Here is a 21343-nt window from a genome sequence, read left to right on the forward strand (position 1 = left end):
GCACTGGCTGTTTCACACTATTTCAAATTCTTTACAACCTACAGCAGTTCTGATGGTGCCCAAGTGGAGATACTTGAGCAAGTACTCTAAAGAAGTGCCACTTACTTGCCTTTACAGTCTTTTGACGCCAACACATAACTAAAATCCCATTAAGAAATGAGGCACCTGTTCTTAATACTAGGGTAGAACAAGTTAGCAAGGGAGTGATGTTTTTGTTCTTTATATGTTGCTCTCCCATAAAGACTGGATGTTTTTTAACCGCACGATGGCTGCTGTTATTGTTTCCAGGGTATCCTGGTTGCATTGCATAGATTCAGGATGGTCTTAGGTTCTTTCAGATCTCTAAAAGTCTGCTTGAAATCATTGTTCTCTCTCTCCCACATACCTACCAACACAACTTGCTAGAAGAGTAGCGATGAGGTCAGGTCTTCTTTCTGTGTGCCAGATCTTTGGGACAGATCTGTGACGGTGTACCAATTCAGTACATTCAGCGATATTTCACTCCAATGCACTAGATCCCTGCCCCATTTAAAGCTATGGTAATGTCTCCCTAACTGCAGAAATCCATCCAAACTCTCAAGTTGCAGTGATGACGTTAGCGGGACTTATTTTTCTTGCAGCTACTGAATGCACAGGTCACAAAGAGAGAAACTAGGCATGCTGGAAATCTGTTGATGGCACTACCTCTAAGATAGGCATTGGAACAGGTTGCCCAGGGAGGTGGTGGAGTCACCATCCCTGTGGGTGTTCAAGGAAAGGTTGGATGTGGTGCTTAGGGACAAGGTTTACAGGGTGATACTGGTGTTTGGGGGATGGTTGGACCAGATGATCTTGGAGGTCTTTTCCAACCTTAATGATTCTGTGATTCTAAGGACATGTGCAAGTACTGTGAACACCTTTAAAGCTACTGCAGGTTCACAAAGCTGATCTGCCTGCTTGTGGCCTCACAACCACCAGGCAGGCCTGAGTAGCTGAAGTCTTTTTTTGGGAGGGAGAAGGGAGCAAAAAGAATGTTGGGTTTGGGGTGTTTTTTGGGTGAAAAGAATGGTGTTTTACAGCCAATTCTATGGTATACAGCGAATTCGGTGGCCCAAATTTGTGACTAACAACATCCTGACGGGTAACCAGAGCACCTGGCCTGAGCCCACTCTCTCCACAGCGGGTGTTGGGACCAGGGGCGCCGGGGCTGGCTGTCCTCCCGACCAGCCCCACCTCGTCCCCAGCGGGCCCGTGAGGACCAGGCCGCCTCACGGCAGCCTCCCCCGCCGCCCAGCGCGGGCATGCTGCCCGGCACCACACGCTGCCCGCGGCGGGCCGGCGGCGAGGCCCAGCGGCCGTCCGGTCGGTCGCGGTCCCCGCCGAGGGCTGGGCACGGCCGTCCGCGGTCCCGCCCGCCCGCCCGGCGGGGCGGTGGTGGCTCCCGCCGTGCCTCCCGGCGCATAAAGGCGGGCGGCGGGGGCCGGCCGGGGGTGTGGTGGGGTGGCAGCCGGCGATGGAGCAGCCGGTGCAGACGGAGATGTGGAAGGCGCGGAGCCTGGAGGAGCTGGTGCGCATCCTGCACCGGCTTTTCGCCGAGGACAAAGTCAGCGTGGAGGAGGTGCAGGCGCTGATGGAGTCGTACGAGAGCAACCCCGAGGAGTGGCTGCGGTACGCCAAGTTCGACCAGTACCGGTACGGAGCCGCTCCGCCGCCCGGGCACGGGCACGGGCACAGGGCAGCCGAGGGGGGCGGCCCCCGGCCCCACGAGGCGGTGGCGATCGGGGGGATGCGGCCCCGAGCGGAGCCGGGGCCGGGGGAGCCCGGGCGGGAGCTTGCCGGCGCTTCCCCGCCGAGGCTCCGGGGCGCTCCCGCTGCGCCCCCAGACCGGAGCCCCGGTGTTAAGGCGAGGTGGCCGGCAGGCTCCTCCGGGACAGGAGCAGCCTCTTCCGACCCCGCTATCCTACGAGCATCATCCTTCTGCTTCGACTCTCCTGGCCGCCCTTCGCTGGGTTTACTCCGTTGGAATCCGATGGCGAAATTGTGGCAGGGAGTAGGAAACGAAGTAGAGGAGGAGGGGGGAAATGTGTGGTAACATTGGAAGTATGCACGGCAGCCTTGGTGTTGGCTGGCCAGACCTGCTGTGCTGAAAAAACAGCGTTTGAGAAGTTGGGTCAAGTGCCAGCATTGATTGCTTATGTCCTGACAGCATGCAAGAAATACGTCTGCAGACAGACTGTGGATGCAGTAAGAGGCAGTGTATAGGTACAAACCTACTTTGCTGCAAGCATCCTATCGATTACAGTCTTATGAGAAAACTAATTTAAAAAAAAAAAAATCAGTTGGCATCAGTGCGCTTTCTATGTGCCTGTGCTTGCATCTTTTAGACAAGAACGAGGTGTCCTGCAAGGGCTTAAATATTTGACTTGCTTGGCAAAGTAAGCACTAATAATCGTGACTGAAGCTAAAGCAAAAGCAGGAGGTCCTGGTGGGTTATTTGCACCATAGCAGCCAGAAGCCCAAGCCCCGGTTTGGTAGGCAGTGCTAGGTCAAAGGTTGAACTTAGAGGTCTTTTCCAACCAAAATGACTCTGTGATTCATTGTGATTACAGCCCCAGTATGGAGAGCAACGCTTAGAGCAAAAGCCCAGGCCCTTTTCCAGGGAGCTTCTCAACAGTGAGGCAAGCAACAGATCGGGAGAGGCTTTCAGGGAGCACAAGGAACCAAACCTAAGAGGTGGCTGTTAACACAAAATGTTTTCAAGCCACAGGAGCAAAGTCTGAAAAGCCTCTAGAAGGCGTAATCTTTTTAAGAAAACCTGCTATGATACACTTTGTTTAGAAGCAGATGTTGGCAGAAATTTCACCACAGGTATTTTATCCACACAAGAAGGCTACAGTACAAGGTGTAGCACTTTTAGGGAAAGAGTAGGAGTATGTATGGAAAGCCTGACATCTTTTCTTTTTTGACCTAGTACAAATGAGTGCTGTGTAACACAAAGAAAGCCAAGAATATCCAAAAAAGAGCTGTAGAAGAATGTAACTATGTATTTCTCTTTTTTTTTTTTTTCATTGCAGTCCTCTGTTTCTAATTATAAGCCAGCTGCTGGAGTGACTTCATTCAATAACTATTTTGATTAGATCCTGTCTACCACTCTAAGCTTGGACTCACAGTTCCCAAACTCTGATCATTTATGTAATTCAATCGCAATAAGACTGTCAAATATTAACTATGTCCAACTTTTTTCTTCCCAGAAAAAGTACTTTCATAACAACAGCTTAGAAGTCCAATTTCACTTTTTCCAAGAAAAACTTGGCTTTCAAGGGAAAGGGGGAAAAAGATGTTTATATGTCACAACCTTCCTTCACAACAATGTTTATATAGTTTTGTCTTTTTTAGGCATATCAGTACAGTAAAAAGCAAACACTTTGTATTTCAGGTATACAAGAAATCTTGTGGACAATGGAAATGGAAAGTTCAACTTGATGATCTTGTGCTGGGGTGAAGGGCATGGCAGGTTTGTGTCCAAAGATTATGGTTTTAGCAAACAGATATAAAGCTACCGTATCTTTCACTGTCATGTAAGAAGAGGAAGAATGATCATCTCTACCTGAGCTATTAGAAAATGTCTGGAAACTAAGCAGTGCAGAACTCCTAGTTGTTCCTTTGGTATAGCAGACCTGAATACTTGGTTTATTTCTTTTGGCAATATTGTCTCTCAGGGTCATTTTTAGAGCACTTAAAAAATGCTCTGGCCAAATCGTGTGCTCCTTCTGTCGGAGGAAATTTTTAATCCCAGAGACGCAGTGGGTCCTCTGGGCAGGGCAGGTTGGTCAGACCCTGATGGTTCTCAGAGTTCCTCACTTTGTTGTGGAAGTAGGACTTGGTCCAGTTTAAACAGTCTTCATTCTCTCATGTTTAAATACAGCCTCTGTGACATGACAATAAAACTAGGTTGGGGTTAGAACTGTGGTTCTAGGTTCAGACATCCCACCTTCTCCCTCAAAGTAGACCATACTGCTGGTGTGGCCTCCAGAGCTGTGCGTGTAGACCATACCCTGGACACCATACCCTGGACTGCACAATATGGAGTAAGAAAACTTGCAGATTTTGTCTGATTGTCCTTGAATATAAATAGAAACCCTAAGGAGCTGCTGGGGTGTTTTTATTGTTTGTTTTAATTGAGCGCACATACTGAACATTTACAGTATTCTCTAGGGAATGCCATGAAGTTATACCCAGAGAGATGTAGGAACCAAGCCCACCACCTCTATTCCTTCTGGGCTATTCCCACAAAGACTGTAATTTATGTCAAACTATGTTTGAGTTGGATGAGTATTCGCTAGAACTAGACTGAGACCACAAGCTGGTTTTTGCTTCCTACACGGGTAGTATCAGATTGTTCTCATGGCTTGTAGAAGGACCATGACAACGTGGCATTTGCGAACTGTTCTATGCCTGAAGCAAGCTCTGCTCTCTTGGCATCTTGTTTTACAGGAAAACTCTGACATTTGTTTATTGAAAACAGTAATGTACAAGTACCAAGTTTTTGACTGAAACTTGTTAGCACTGTACCAAAGGGAGGGCCAAATTCCCCTTTCCTCCACAACCCCAGTGAGCAGAGAGCTCTCCCTTTGTCTTAATCCTATTGACTGCTCTAACAGTTAGTCTTCTATTTAAAAAAAATAAAAATAAAGCCAAAACCCAACTGTGTATCTACCCAATATGTCTCTAAATGTAGCAATTAAAGCACACCTCTGAGCAAGGAGACAGATAAAAGAAACATACAGATCATGATAAATCCTGCTGTTTGTTCATGTTTTGCCACTGCAGTGGAATTGTATTTATAGATGGTTGTAGTTAGAGTCAGAGGTACAGCATTTTCTGTATTCAGCAAATGCCTGTGTATCCCACCAGTAAAGAGTCCATAGAAATTAATTGGAAGTAATTGATTTCCCCTGTGTTTTGGGGGGGAATATGGTAGCTCTGGAAACACCAGATATATTTGCAAGATTATACTGGCCTCTGCCTGTGGTCACTGCAGAGAGCATCATTTTGTTTCTTGGCCCACAAGAATTAGTATTCTGAAGAGCTTTTTATGTCCTCCTCCAGGCTTTCTTTGCATTTTTCTCTGGTAAGGTCCAAAGTTGATCAAAATCTGACTTTTCCCAAAGTTCTGCTGTGTGTAAGCTTATCCTGATATCTTTCTAATGTAGCATTTTAAAGTAGGCCTATCGTAGTCACTCTGACTGCTTTGTTGTTTTTTTTTCCTAAGACTTTTGTGCATGACCCATATGCAATAGCTTATCATTCTAGGGCTACATCCAGATACTGTATGCTATGCCATCTGTTCTGTTTGCTGTACTTAAATTAGATATGCATATCATACTGAGTTTGGTTATTCTTTTCGCATATATAGCAGCATCCATGATCACACTGATTCACACTGCTTTATGAAGATCCTCCAGGGAAATCTAAAGGAGACTCTGTTTGAATGGCCTGAGAAAAAAGGGAATGGTGAAATGACTAAGAAATCAGAGCGAGTTTTGAGAGAAAATCAATGTGCCTATATTAATGGTAAGCTCTTCTAATAGTTTGCTTGACAGCTACCCATCCTTGTGTCTTACTCCTAAGTGTTTGTACGCTCTCCAAATAATCTCCTACCTCTAACAGTATATTACTAATGGTGTTTTGCACTGTTGTTGAAGAATGGGTTGAAGAATGTTGTTGAAGAATCTCTTTAGATTCTGCACAAACCCCACATTTATGTTCAGTAAAACAAACAACAAGAAAGTCCATTAACTCACTCATGAGACATTGCAACAATTGCTCAATACTTAAACATTCCAGATAGCTCGTTTACACCAACCAGCCTTCAGCACTGTGCTACAAATAACTATTTGAAATTGCTAGTAAACTTATAGCTTAAATAGTATTTAGTGAGAAATAAGGGAATCAAACTTTTAATAGTTTAATTGCTGCTTTTTTTTTTTTTCCCAAAGAAATCATCCTTTTGGACAGTTGTGGAAATCCTAGGGAAAAAAAAATACAATTAACTGTCCATGGAATAAACAGAACAAGCAAAGGCCCTGATGCTCTGTGTTAGTTTTGTCCAAATCAACAGCAGACTATAGTGATGAAGTGCAGTGTCAGCAAAAATGGATACACTTGAGCATTTCAATCTACAAAGCAAATGCCTCATCCCACAGATGCTGAGAGACAGCTAAGTCTCTACCAGTAAGGTTGCCTAGGTACCTAGAGCCGTCCCATTATGCACATTCTTAGTTATCACCATGTTGTGCTCTTCTGGAGGCCATCTGGAAGTTGCCAGCTGGGCATAACATTCTGATCCTATGCAAGACATTATATATCATGTTGAAGAGTAATGAGTACTGCAGAACAATGGCAAAGTGCTGGAGAAAGGGACCATCTGCCTTTTACACGATGACTTAAAAAATGAAGCACATATGTTGTGGGGCTGAGCCCTAGAACTCCCCAAGGGAGCTTCATGTCGGGTAACGGATTAAGCCAGAGTGATGGTGTGGAGGAAGCCTGAGCAGTAGTCTGCAGCCCTTTGTGGAAGATTTACCACATTAACTGGGAAAAAAAAAAAAAAAACATGGGACAGGAAATGCAAAAAGGAGCTTGTCATGTCTGCTGACAGACGTGGTACTCCCACACCTGGGCCAGGGGTTCTTACAATCATTTAGGTTTTCCTCATTGTGTGGTTCTTTCCCATGCAAGCAATTATAGCCTATGTTCATCTCATCCAAACTTTCTCAGTTACTTAAAACAAATTTACTATCTAATTCTCTGAGGCAGTTTGGATCTCTGCCATGTTTCCTAACTGATAGGTGGGTTTAAAAAAAAAAAAAAAAGTAAAACAAGTAGAAGAAAAATACTGATGGTATGTTAATTGCCTTAACTACTTCAACAGTGACTTTTATGTTTCTGTCGTGTGCTTCTTGGTTACTGTTGTACTTTACTTTTAAGGTTAAAACCCACTCAGCTGAGTTTATTTGGGTCTCCCATTGCATGAGCATAGAATTAGGACTTCCTTCTACTACATCCTCTGTTTAGATAAACTATATTAACGATACTTGGGGCTTACACTTGAAATGTATCAGAGTTAAGAGTGTGCTTGTGATTCTCAGAGTATCATGCCTACATTGCACAATATGAGTCTAGGTATTATATAACATATTAGTGCAAGTACAAAGGCCTGAGCTGTTTTTACAGCAGGGTCATAAATTTAAATTCAAGGTCTCTAAGTAACTCAAAAACTCTAGTGTAGAACAGAAATGGTTTGTTGCATGGATGTGATTCTTCATACCTTACATTTTCACTTAACAGTTTGATTTCTACTCCAATGTCCCAGCAAACACCATTACTTCATTGGTAGCCACACAATAGACAGTGCCATATTTTATTACAAGTTCAATTATGCTTGCTAGTCAGCTAAAGTTGGAAGTTTGCCAGTCAGTAGTAATTTGTCACCTTAGTCAAAAGATCAGACAAATGAGAAGACTGTTCTCTAAACTAATACATTGGAAAGATTAATTAGTAAACAGATGCCAGCAACAGAAGACAACTACATCTTTCCCGTTAAGTCCATGCCCCAAATACAAGTAGCTGTCTGTTACCATGCCTGATATCCTTGTTACTGTACTTAATTTAACAATATTAAATTGTTAAATGATTATTGTTAAAATGATTAACAATACAAAAACTTCTCCCCTGTAAAATTTCTTGCAATATTTTTTAGAAACTCAAATCTCCCTGCTTCTAGAGCACCTAGAACAACGATATCTCCTAGGAAAGTAAATAACCTCAAACTTCTTTGGAAATGATATCTTGAAAATAACTGATAGTATGGTCTTCCTTAGGCTTCTCTGGATTTCTGTTGGCCTTTAACCTGTAGCAGATAATCCAGTGTGGTAGGAGGTGCAGAAGGCAGTACAGTAATCTGAAGTATTTAGGAACCTGTGATGGAGACCAGCATCCAAATTCCCTGTACTGAGTTATGCAGTGCCCTTAAAAGTGCAGGTATGCCTAACTGGCTGGCTCATGAGTTTAAGTTTGAATGGCATTTTTTCCAGGTATTTGAGATCTCATTAAATCTTCCTGTTAATGCAACTTCTTGGTTCATGCCCTCTCTTGTGTAGACTCCATTGGCCTGCACCGTGTGGAGAACATAAGCCACACAGAGTCTGCCGTCAGCCTGCATTTGTACAGCCCGCCCTTCGACAGCTGCAACACCTTTGACCAGAGGACTGGACACAAGCACAAAGTTAAGATGACCTTCTACAGCCAGTTTGGAGAAAGGACTCTCTGTGTAAGTAGGAGATGGCACACAGTCTTCCAGGCCTTGACTCTGAATGCTGCCACATGTGGGAATGGGGCTGAGGGGCTGCACTCCTGTCTCCGTTTATCAGAGCGGTGGCTCTGGGGAAGCTGCCTGCAACAGGCAGGAGTTCCTGGGGCATCCAGGTCTGGCATCAGCATGAAGCCCATTTCCAAATACTACTCAATTTGTCTGTTAGCACTTCCCTGGTATGCAGTACTCTGCTTCATGAGAAAGGACAGTAATGCAGCCATGTGTTTTATAAACGGGAAAACTGAGGCTGAAGACTTACCGTGTATGATGACACTGGATTTGGCTGCTCTGCCTACTATCCCCTTTTTCCTTGCCTGTGGACTCAGTCAGGTTGTGTGAGGGTTGGAATAGCCTACCTCTCCTTGATCAGCAGATCAGTTCTGTGCTGAGAAATGAGAATTTGGCTGTTAGTTGAGTGTCTTCAGACAGCAGATGATGGTAAATACAACCTAGTCAATGGAAAACAGTGAAGCAGACAGATTGTTTTAGCCAATTTAAGTCATGTGTAACATTTCCTGCCTAAACTGTTCTGCCAAAAAGCATCAAGTTTCAAGTCCTTTTTTTTGAATCTCATAACTTACTGTGAACAGAAGCAATTTTTAATAAATTTAACATGATTCCTTAAAATCGAACCTTTGAAATGGAAAGATATGCTTTTAAAGAGAGTAGGCTGGTTGTCTGTTGTCTGCATTCTTGAGCAACAGCACAAGATTCTACTTAGGTAGAACAAAAATCTTAAAATCAGCTTTGGGGTAGGTACCAAGCTAGGATATCTGGGAGAGTATAATAGGGTTCTTTCTAGTACTCTTCCATGCATTGGGAAACTAAACTACTAATGAGGGGTGAAAAGATAAATTCTTGTTGGTCAGCCATCCAGAGTTTCAAAGACTGTTTTTTCTTATGTACAGAACACTTTCACCTTTCACTGAAGCCAGAAATTCAGTACTCAAGAGTTTCATGGAGTGAGCCTTTAGTAAGATCCTGTTAAAGTTTTATATAGTTGACAGGACAATGTAATTATTTCTTTGAAGCTTGTCACATTAAATGATTACCTTACCGAACAGCTGAAACACAAACTTTAACCCTCCCAAGTTTGAAAGCTCTTTGAGAAAGTAAACTCAAATTTGTAATTCAGATTCTAAAGGAAAATGAATGTGTAAAACTGTTTAACAAAATTCACATGAGAATGCAGTATCTTCTTGCTTCCTTTTCATTTTAAGTGCTTATTGAATATGAAAAACGTAAGATAACAAGCAAAACTAGATATTTTGACTTGGATGGCTTTTATACTCTTGATCTGTAACCAACTGGCAATGTTGGTACCTTTTGCGGGAAATTGGATCTGGCTTACAGGACAGAGGTAAATCTTAATCACTGGATGTCTTTCATGAATTCCTGTAAATGGAATACCAGTGAGAGGAAAAGCGGTGGCTGGCCTGGGCCATCCAGCTGTCTGAAATGACTTCAGGCTACAAAAGCCTTCTGGTCTGGGTGAGGGTTTCTGGAAAGCTCGCTGGAAACTCAGGCTTTCTTCTGCTTACCAGATCTCAAAAGTACATACAAAAGCAGGGAGCTATAAGTTAAAAATGCACAGAGAGTAATGTGAAGCACATGTGCATATCTTTTACTAGTGAAAATATCTGCCTAACCAAAGCACATACAGTGCTTCCCATTTGCCTTATGTTTTTCTGCAAGAAAAACACTCAGGTAAATCCCTAGTGGCTTCTGGCCACACTGAAGTCTTAATTAACTAGTTCTGCAGTAAAGACTTAAATAAATTAGGCTTGCCTAATAATTAAAATAATAAGTAGGTATGCTACCAAGGCCTTGTCCATGGAAGTGTCTGTTTGCACAGTCCATGTACAAACCATAAGAATACTTATACAAAAGCTCACTGAGGAAAAGCTGTTTTTGCCATGGGTGCCACAGCAGATCAGGAGTTCTTTCTACTAGAGATTATACTGGGGAAAGAGGTTTCTTGCTGCAGCCTGCCTTCCTCACTGGACTTGCAGTTTCAGTCAGACCAATGTGACCTCGGGGAGAAAAGGCAGCCAGAAGGAGGACGCTCTCCTCAGCTGTCTCATGGTCATGATCAGAGCCAATGGATGGGGAGGCTGATTTTGTCAGGTGCATAGCACCCTTTGTAAAACATGGAGAACATCTTGCAAGCTGTACTGAAAAGAAATACACCAAGTCTTGTAAGGCGCTGAGCTACCCTGATGATAAAGCCCATGCAGAGCACATGAAGCATGGTCTCTGCTTCTTTTCTTAAAGCAGCAACCTTTCCTCTTCCCTTGCAGGCAACGGCAGTGCCGCAGGAGAACAACTGAGAAGCACCAGCACACGTTTGCACAAGACCTGCTGAATGTTGAACTGGGGACAGAAGACTTGCATGGCTCAGGCCGGCAGCCATCTCTATTTCTATACCTTGTACATAGACCTACACTAGGGCAGCTTCCAGCAAACCCTGTTCCCTGAGTGAATGGTGATCATGGGCACTAGGCTAACTAGTGCTGTCAACTACTTCAGAGGTTAGATGTCTTTCCTTAGGCTACTGCCAAGTCAGAATTAAGTAGTTTGTTTTCTGATTCTAGCCTCCTTTTAATTTCACTTCTGAAACCACACTGAGAATATCAGAAATAAGGTTTTTAAATATCTGACACTACTTAATAGGCCTACATGTATGTATGCTCTCAGTGTACTTAATAAACACATAAACTTCTAAGCTTCCAGTCACTTGTACCTATGGGTAGCACACTAGATACAACTAACAGCAGATTTTTGTTATTGTCTTCTAGGTTTTAATGCTCTAGGCCATTTTGTTGGTTTTGTGCATTTTTTACTTTTTTTTTTTTTTTTTTTTTTTTTACAATTTCATTTGTCAGATCTTGTTTTAAATAGGAGCAGCAAAATGCTTCATGTACAATGATTTTCAAAACTGATTGGGCAGAAATTTGGGATTTTAATAAGACTAATCAAACAATGCATCTAATGTCCAGTTTCCAAAGTGTTCTGTATAGCTACTGAAGTCCTTTCAGGTAACTGAAATAAAACTGGATTTGTGCATAAATTTCAAAGTTTGCAGCCTTTTTTTCTTGGTAACTAAGATATTCATCACACTTTACTAATATTCACATTGGTCATGAACATCAAAGTCTTTTCCAAGCAATAATCTTTCAGAAAAGGCTTTAGAAAGTCAAAAGTATTTCAAACATTCAAAGAGTCCTGATCCCAATTAAGTTAGTGGAAGTTTTGCCGTTGAGCTCACTGATGCTTTGTTTTATCCTCAAGTTTTAGTTAAAGGAAAGCACCACCTCAAAAAAAAAAAAAAAAGTTAATTCTAATTAAATGCATGAAAATAAGTGAAATCACCCTCACTGAGGGTGTCCTGTTCACTTAATTCAACTAGTACATAAGACAAAGAATCTGTAGAAAGTCTGTTAGTCTCTTAGGTAACTGCTTATTGTTCAATAAGCAATATAAGTTCTAACATTACCCTTTTTAGATGACTCACATATTTCCTTCCATCTTGACCAGCCCAGCAAATACTATTTGCTTGATGAGACCCTGTTTTCAGAGAGGCTCCTTCAACTTTTCAAGCAATGTTTAAGCAGTGTCATAGTGTTTAAATGAAGCTATGACTCTGAGCTGCAGGTATTCTGAGAGCCCATGGGAAAGCTATAGGTGCTTTGCCAGGGGAGAGAAAGGGTATTGAAGGAAAAGAGGAAGAGAAATGAAAGACAAACTGAACCTAAAGGCAAAAGAAGAGGGGTAATCATCAGTAGTCAGTAGGTATTGTCTGCATGAGGTGGACCTGGAGGCTATGCCGAAGAGAAGATCAAGGGGACATGTGGCCCCAAACTGGAAGCAACATTAAGAGCACTGACACCATGAACAAAAATAATCTACTGTGATTTTTTCTGGGCTCTGGCATGCCCTAGAATTTAGCATGTTTCTTTCTCATTCGCTATGAACCAATTCCCGGAAAATCTTGTCAAGCCAGATGTTAGGCTTGAGCTTTTTAATTTGACACCATTCAGGTTGTTGTGAGGATGTCACAGTATCAGAAACAAGTGATGCTTGCAGGCACCGGTGGAGGCTGGGTCGACCAGCCGCCCTGCTCATGCAGGGTCACCTAGAGCGGGTAGCTCGTGGCTGTGTCTGGTTGGGTTTGGAGCACCATGCTTTTGCTTACTAGGTAAAATTAAAGGGCAAACCCTAAAGGGCAAACTCATAGAGCACAGGTCACTCAAGCCAAGGGAAATGGGAAGTTCAGAGAGACAGCCAAAAAAGCAGAGCAGCAGTGAGGGCAGCAGCTAGCTGTACTGAGATCAACAATACAGAAACTCATACAGTACTCCAGCTAGCCACACACATACCTAACAAGTTAGCCAGGGGAAATGTAAGCAGAATAGATGGAAACCCTTTACACAGGTTGGCTCAAGCACTGTTTACCCATGGTAAATTGGGCATTGCACAAAACACTATAGGAATTCCAGTGTTTCAGAATACAGTACTAGCCAGGTACTTATGCCTGCCATATTAAGAAACAAGTGGGTTGCATATCCAACGTAAGGGGCATTAATGCAAGAAACCTCAAAAGAAATCATAAATTTGTTTCAGAGTCCATAGAACACACACCACAGCTGCCTTTCTGCTAAACCCTAAGCACTAGGTATCTTGTGCTCTGAATGACACAAGCTAACAGCTACTGAGAGCAATACTGAATCAATACATGTCATGCAATATAATGAGGAGAGTCACATTTTCACTTGCACAAATGTGTTCACATAACCTATACTGGCTTAAAACGTAGAAACCAGTAATAGCAGAATAGTATTTGCACATTATTATGGATGAACAGCCAATGTGTTAAACCTTCTAGCCTATGAAAATACTTGAGCTTCAGACCAGCACTAACTGGCTAACTGATGAGGTAGCAACATGCTGTGGGCTGACAATTAGCTTTCACTGGGCAACGAACAGACGTGTAGTGTTTCATATGCTTTCAGCTGGGTAGGAGCTATAGAGTAAGGTTACTGAATTAGAGAGCTAGTTCAACATTTTCCTGGGTTACTGCTAAGATTGCTAAATGGTGAGAAACACTGCTTTAAACTATTAATACTACTAAATCATTTAGGCTGGCAAAAGCAGGAGGAAGTCAGTCTGAGTGTGGTTTGGTGAGCTAACTAAGAACCTAGTGAAGGAGCTTCAACAGAAAGATGTAGGGAGGAGTGGAGAGCAGTATTTACATGAATTCAGCCAATTCCAAGGGTTTGGTGATTTTGTCATCATTGTTGTTGTTGTTTTGGAGAGTCGTTATTAGAAATTTTGCAAGAAGAGGAGTAGTTTATCAAAGACGTGTTGTACCTGGGGAGGCTCTGTAGCTAAGAATGCCTGCTTATGCAAGGGAAAGGCTGGCAACAGGGACTCCTCTGGGAATGGAAATGACATCCTGGTCTGTGTGGCTGTGGCTGATGAGGTGCAAACAAGCTCATCAAGTATGATGTGGGGGTTTCCACCTACGTGTAACCAGCAAGCGAGCAGCTTTTTCTCTTTGTATACTGAGGTGTGGGAGTGTGGAAGCCTCTAACAGGAATTGTTGCAGGAGTGGGTCCCTTGCCCTGTAAACACGGTTTCTCAATTCATGGGTAATTGAGACTAGAGTTGCTTTCATTCTAACTCACTACAAAATCTTAAACAAATTGGTGCCGTTTTTTTTTATTTAAGCCTAGATGACACTTGTCTAAGTATCTTGACTTTATTCCTCTTCTTCCTTTGTCAACACAGAGGAATCAAAATCTACCCTGCATGTAGCTCTGCTTCCATTACAAAGTTTTTCCCAAGCCACAAAGATACAAGATGTGCTATTCACTAGCTAATCTTTATAGTTATTATTCACATTCCTGTCACACTAAAGAGAAAGCTATGTTGCAAGGACATAGCCCTTCCAAGGTTAAAAGAGGTGGTGTGCCTACAGTGACTCTTTGCAAAGAGTAGATTTGAAGCTCAGTACTTTCCAATCATTCCAATCATTTCCAATATTCTGCTCCTGCCAACATACCTCACAAAAGCCTTTGCCATCCTTAAAACATTAGAGAGTCTTACATTCCAGGCACAGGCAGTAGCTCCAGCCCTTCTGACCAGTAATGGGAGCAAAGCCACCATCAGTGAATTGTGCAGCCCTTCAAGGCTACTTCTGCCCCCTGTGTAAAGCTTTATTCAATAATTAGGTCCCAAATATTTGATTCCTATTGGTACTTAGAACTACAGTCTATTTCTTCAGGGCTGGACAATCCTCAAAATAGAGACAGGCAAAACCTTCTAAATGAAGTGCTCATTCTTGCATGCAAATACAGAAAATGTTTGTTTTCTATCTTTTGTTTGTCTTTAACAAATAACAAAACAATTTATTTCTCTTCCAGAGCTGTCTCCTCTCTGCTTTTACTTCCAATTCATTGCAAAACTTTGGTACAGACAAATGAGCACTTTATTTTCTCTGAAAGCCTAATTTCTTGACATCTGAGGTGTTCTTCCGTCCTGACCCATTGTGAGGTCAGACGAAGACATTGATGTCAAAATTAACTTTATTTGCACATTTTTTTTAGTAGTAAAAAAAAAAAAAAAAAAAACTTTTCTGAACCACAAAATTAAAAATGTTTGTGGTGGTCACTGTCTTATGCTTTGGTTGAGTTTTCATGCCCCGCTCTCCTGCTCTTGGTTTTAATTTTCTTTTCTTCAGGGGCACTGTGCTCTTCCAGCTTTACTTATCTAACTGGCTGACCTGCAGCAAAAGGTAGTGACAAATGTTTAGAAACACAGTGGTTAAAATGTGAACTAATTGTTTCTTAGGGGATGAAGCTTCCTAAGTTCATAACAATCAGAAAACACTGTAAGAGGACTGTGTGGCACTGATCTTGCCAGTGTCCCTGAGCGCCCCATGAAACACAAAGCTACCACGAACAAGACATGCTCCCTGAATAGAAAGGAAAAAATCTGTTCTGAAAGACAGCGACCTGTTCTCTGCTCCTGCTTAGTATTCAGTATTCAGATTCAGACCCCAGTACACGTCTCCCCCTTCCCCCTTTGCTTTTTAAATCACCTTGTGAATGCAAAGTGGTTTTCTCTGTATGTCACTGTCTCGGGAAGCTCTGAGAGCAGAAGCCAGGAGAAACAAACCTCCTCCTCTCTCCCTAGTGGACAAAGATGCCCCTGGGACTCATCATGTGTTTGTCATCAGCTCTCTGATCAAATAAGTGCGCTGAAGAGCGTCTCTTCCCCTGCACCTGCCTGCAGGCAGGTCCATGGCTTTGCCCTTAAGAGGGTTGCAAAACAGCAGTGTGAGCGCTTGGAGCAAAGTGCAGGGACCTCCTGTCCATCACTCACTTGGAGGATGGCCCTGACACAGTGTCCTAAGCATGAGGACAGGCAACCCCGAGGAGCAGGAATAGCTCTGGAGATTAGAGAACTGCTCAGTAAGTGCTGCAGGTCTGTTGCTACTGCAAAGACCGAGTTCATCTGAAGTCTGGTGACATATGGTTACAATAGCCATGGCTTGACCCTTACCCTGAAATACTGAAAAACCTGCTGGGATGCACAGGGACCCATGGCACACGTCTGCTTCTCCATGGTGACAAAGGCTCTGAAGGGGCCTGGGGCTGCTGGTGCAAGAACACTCACTGAACATATGCTTAGAGAAGAAAACAGCATTTGGAAAAGCTTGCTTCAAGGGAAATGTGCAAAACAGCCTTGTTTAAACATAGAGGCTGGAGGAAGGCTTTTATCAGCTCTTCAGGTTAGATCTTTATTCAGTGTCAGTTGGAATGGAAATGCTGTCATCGGCTGACTTACAACACTTCACGTCAGCTGAGACAATAGTTCTTATTTTAAGCCTTTGCTGGGAGTCAGTGTTTATCTCCAGTTAAACTTATTACCTGAGACTTCAGACTGTGGCCCCCACTAAACTGGTTACTTATGAGTAGAAAAGGCACTCACTTACAGCTGAAGGAAAACCTTAGCACCCAGTGCTTCAAGATGGCCAGGAGCAGTCAGAGATAGAGTCTCTGGACAAAAGGCATGTGTAAGAGGAAAAACCTTTCCCTGCCTCATTGCATCAGTTAAAGCAAACAGCACACCTCTCTGTTTTTGCACTTCACATTATTGCTTCATTGCAGCATAAACTCAGATTAAGGAGGTACTTTCATTTGTAGTACCTACTTTGGGGTTCTGATATCTTGGAAAAATAAACCTTGTGTTAACATTTATAGTCTGGATTCTGGCCCCTGCTCTGTTGGCACAAAGCACTTGAAAAACGAGCTTGAGTTATCTGGAGACTCCCCAAACTTTGTATCGCTGTTAACATGGCCATTAGGGCGTTTTGCAGAGCTGTGCAATACTGTAATTGTAAACATTCTTAAACCAAGCAGGAAAAGTACTCAAGGTTCTTAATGAAGTACATGAGGTACATGAAAGTAAATTATTGTTGCCATCTCACGCGCAATGTAGTGTTGCTAATGCCATCCTTCCATGGGTAGATACCATGCCAGGTATTTATGAATTAGACTGATACATCAGACAAGTTGAGTTATGCTTAAGCTACTTATGTAGCCTATTCTGCTGCAGCATTTCAGCTCTTAAAACTATTTATTCCTACCGTATCAAGACTGTGGTAGGGGAGTACTGTTAAGTCCTTCAACAGAAAGCAAACTGAGGCACAGTGAAGTTGGTGACTTTCTGTCCTACGGGGCAGAAAGCTGTACATAAGTGTAGCAAACCCCATGCTAGTTTCCAATCCACTTAGCCAGTCTGTATTTCTATTGCTGTCTAAAATATTATCATCTTCCATGGAGAGCTAAAATATGAGAGTAAATGTTCTTACAAAATGTCTATAACTAAGTTGCCTTGCACTTCTATTGTAAGACTAAAACGTTGAGCTACGGTCTGGAAATATCAAATGCTCTTTCACAGGGAAAGCCCATTCCCAAAGGAAATAACACTAATACTTTGTGTTAGCTGTTGACTCTGAAGTCAATATCAAAATATTCAATAAAAGTATCTTTCATCATCAAAAAGTCCCAAACACTTGTGCAGGTCTTTTCCACAGAGCTTAAAATGATTCAAAACAAATGGAAAAATCTTTCCATAGACTCATACTAAAATAAAGGTGGGGTTTTGGAAACCAGTTAGTTCTAGGCAAAACAAGACCCAAATATTGACACGCAGAATGCCTTTGGAGTTCCCATCTTCTCACCTGCAGGGCAGCTTGTGAGATGATCCGAAGTAAATGAGTGAGTCAAGGAGTCACTGCAGTGTTAAATGCTCACCTCAGTTACTACATTTAATGCTCACCTCAGTTGAAAGCTATTTCTTTGAAATGGTTAATTCTCTCTGTTTGAATCGCTGAAAAAGTTATCTTACTGTCACTTGAAAAAAAAAAAATGAAGTGATTGCAAATGACCACATGGTCAAAGCGCCATGAGCTTGGACTTGCAACTGCTGTTCAGAGCCAGTTATACCATGTTATGGAGAGACTTAAAAAATATGGGCTGCCAGCTCCCCAGACTTAGCTCTTTGAAAACATTTGTGCAGTTCAGTGAGGAACACTCAGGACCGTGACTCACCAGTGATCTAAAATGGACAGACTAAACCTTGACTGCCTCCAGCTATCCATCTGCACATCTGTTTTTCAAAGACCAGAGCCTCACTACAGGGTCAGCTGAAGCTGTTTTTGAATCACTGCAGCCTGCAGCCTGGCACATTAAGACAAACTGAAACTGGTGCCAAATTTACGTTAGATGAGGAGTGGTAAATCACCTGAGTTCACGAGCAGCTACACATTCTCTCAGCTGTTCTTGGTGCGGGGTGGGGAGGGAAGGTGGCGGTCAAGTCATATCGATAAATGGAAAAACAACCAGTTCAACCATCAGCTGCATCACTCAGATTTAGGATGGGAAAGAAGAAAACACTTTGGTGTTGTATCAGGTCTACTCTCTGTATGACAGCTTGGAACTACTAGTTGTTGCAGATGCTCTAACCTTGTTCTTAAGAAATATCATGGCCTGAAGCTGCTTCAGCTTGTTCTTTCTCATGTCTCTAATGAGGACCGGTACATTAAGTTAACATGTGGATATATCTATATACTACCTCATGCTCTCGGATCATGGATGTGATTACATATTCAACTAAGCAGGATTTAAACAGCCATACATGAAGAACCATGCAACATGGAAGAAAAGGTGATGATCTTGGACAAAACTGTCCCACTGGCAGTGATCACAAGGTTCTAAGACCAGAGTCTCTTAGACAAAAGAGCACTAAAAGGATTTTTTAAATACTTTTCAGCCAACTCACAGTTGCCTAGGATCCCATAAGATCTCCCCATGTAAGATTCATTGGAGGACTCATAGAAAAATGTTACCTTTGAGAATATGTGGAGTTATTGATTGGTGAAAGGGCAATGGCTTAACAGTTAAAACTGTGCTGATTTCTCAATATTATTGCTACCCATGTTATTGTGATGCAAATAGCTTATACCAAACATCAAGAGTGCTGAGAAGAGATTTATTTTTGTTTAGTAAGGACATGAAGTTCCTATTAAGGGCCAAAGTACACAGCCTCGTCTACAAGGGTGGGGACATCATGGATTAAAGGAGACAGTATCTCTTAAAGCCATCTCATTTGAATGAATCTTGTGTGTATTAAGAATTGTCCTTTTTCAGTAGTGGAGCATTGATAGAGAGATAATGCAGCACACTCACTAGGCCACTGTTTTGAGGTCCACACTGGGCTTTTTAAATGCTTTTGGGATGTTGTAGGTCTGTTGGCACGTCTCCTGGGCACAGATTCCTTACTAGCTACCTATGTCTTGGCACAGGGCTTCACAGGCCAGCTGTCTTAAACTTCTCAGGTTGACTCTGTCTCTTCCAGAATTGTCTGTAGTTTCCCTGTACTCCTCCTTCGGCATCACCTTTTCAGATGATCATCACATGGGAATGTGAGGCACAAAGAATACAACCACATAATAAAAATCACAAAGAGGGATCTTTGCTACAGGGTGGGCCTTGTAACTCATTTTAACAACTCATAAGTTAGTAAAAACAATGCCTAACTCATAAGTTAGTAAAAACAAAACTTGTACAAACTAAGACACTACTTCTTTCAGCAAGCATTATTAAACCTGCTAGGAGAATTAGGAAAGATGGAGAAGGGTTCAGGCACACACGATCTTTTCCTACGTGGAGACAATGAGCAGGTATGATTTCATCTCAGAAAAAATTTATGGCTGAGATGGCAATCTACTGTTTCACAGGAAGGTTCCTGATAGAGTTGAATTCTTTTACAAAATGGTAAAATCAGCAAAATAATAATAATAGTAGCAATAATAATAAAATGATAAAACCTGATTGACAGAAAGCTTGCAAAACAAGACTATGGTGAAGTTCAGAAAAACTCTTCAGACAAGTGCTTTTGTAATAAATCTGAGTTTTTCCATTGCCTCCCATGGGAGTAGAACTGGATTCAGTGGTGTTGATGCCTCTGTACCTTAATGATGTTAACAGCAAGTTTTTGCTCTTTTGGGGTTGGAAAGGGCCACATCAAGGCAATAATGTTCTTCACACCTGTTAGGTCCCCTTCAGTAGAGGCAGCTGTCATTCACAAATTCCCTTGAACTTTGCTGAGTTGTACAGGGAACAGATTGTTCTTCCAAGAGGTGCCTAGGATCAGAAGTGCCTGGACTAGCCGGGGTCTGAGACTCTGTGATGTAGTTTAGTCATGTTCTGGCTCCAAACTCCTTGTTTTCTTTACTTTGAATTTACTTTCCTTTGCTGGGCACAATCTCAATTCAACTCACAGGAATTTGTTTTCTGTTTTCTACTCTTTCAGGCCCCTTTCATGGTTGGCTTTCAGCTGAGGAAATTACCTTTTTCCACACAGACATTTTTTCCACTACAGTTGCAATTAGATCTTTTTTTTCTTTTTTTTTTTTTCTTTTTTTTTTTCTCTTCACTTTTTGCCTTAGTCTGGTAAGGCACTTTTTGCCTTACTCACTGAGAAATGTTCCTTGTTCTGCAGTTGTATTTTAGGTACTCCAATATGGATTAAATTAAGAGACGTTTGTTGCTGGACATTGTCAAGTAATAACTCACTGAAGAAAAAGCAGCGCAAATAAGCGAGACATTTTTTTTAAACATGGTCTTGATGTGATTTATACCAAACTTTTCACTAGTTTGGGTCTGTGGGAATGTAACATTAGCTCAAAATCTTTTTTTTTTTTCCTCTTTTTTTCCTCTTTGTATACTGTTTTCTCTCATTTTTATTCCTTTTTTCTTAGATTTTTCCCTCCCACTTCATCTTATTTTCTGTGCATCATGGGCTGCAACTGTGAGAGGGGAATTTGATTGTGTGAAGAAGCTCTGATAAAGCCAAGGGGATTGTCTAAATGGATAGGCAGAACAACATATCCAGTATGGGAGAGGTATAGATTTTTCTTCCACTCTTCTACAATATTCTTTTCAAACATCATCTAACTATATCTTATTCCAGGGCTTGAGCCTGCTAAAGAAGTTTACCACATTGACAGGATTCTGTCTTTTCTTGCTAACTTCCTGTAAATGGTGGTCATATCAAAGCTTACATGACTGTGTGTGTGAGAGGTATCTACTTCCTTAGGAACCTGACATTTGGTAGCATCAATTCTTCCTTCTTTAAGTCAAATAGATAGGATGGTGCAGTTACCATTGGGACATTGAAGGAGGAAGATATTGAAATGACAAATAAATTGTTCCACAGAATGAAGAGCCATCATAATCTGCAAAACCTTTTATTGAGAGTCCTTCTGCTACTTAAGACCAAAGTCTCAAAAGTTGTCTATGGATAAGGGAAGGAAGAAGAGAGAACAATTCCAGAGGCAGACCTGTTGTCTCTGTAAACAAGATTTCCAGTATATTCTGGGGAGTCCTGGTAGATACCATCATTGTTGCGACACATTGT

At 42.1% G+C, this 21343-nt stretch overlaps 1 protein-coding gene across 1 annotated transcript; it reads left to right on the forward strand.

The window, feature by feature from the left end:
- Positions 1-1376: 1376 nt before the first annotated feature.
- CDO1 (cysteine dioxygenase type 1) lies at positions 1377-11423 on the forward strand. The gene is made up of 5 exons (XM_040541499.1): positions 1377-1671; positions 3416-3493; positions 5396-5553; positions 8142-8311; positions 10654-11423. Exons 1-5 carry the CDS (start codon positions 1493-1495, stop codon positions 10681-10683), a joined length of 615 nt encoding a protein of 204 aa, XP_040397433.1. The 5' UTR covers positions 1377-1492; the 3' UTR covers positions 10684-11423.
- Positions 11424-21343: the final 9920 nt, after the last annotated feature.

This window comes from Cygnus olor, chromosome Z (assembly GCF_009769625.2).
Source record: "Cygnus olor isolate bCygOlo1 chromosome Z, bCygOlo1.pri.v2, whole genome shotgun sequence".
Classification (NCBI taxonomy): domain Eukaryota; kingdom Metazoa; phylum Chordata; class Aves; order Anseriformes; family Anatidae; genus Cygnus; species Cygnus olor.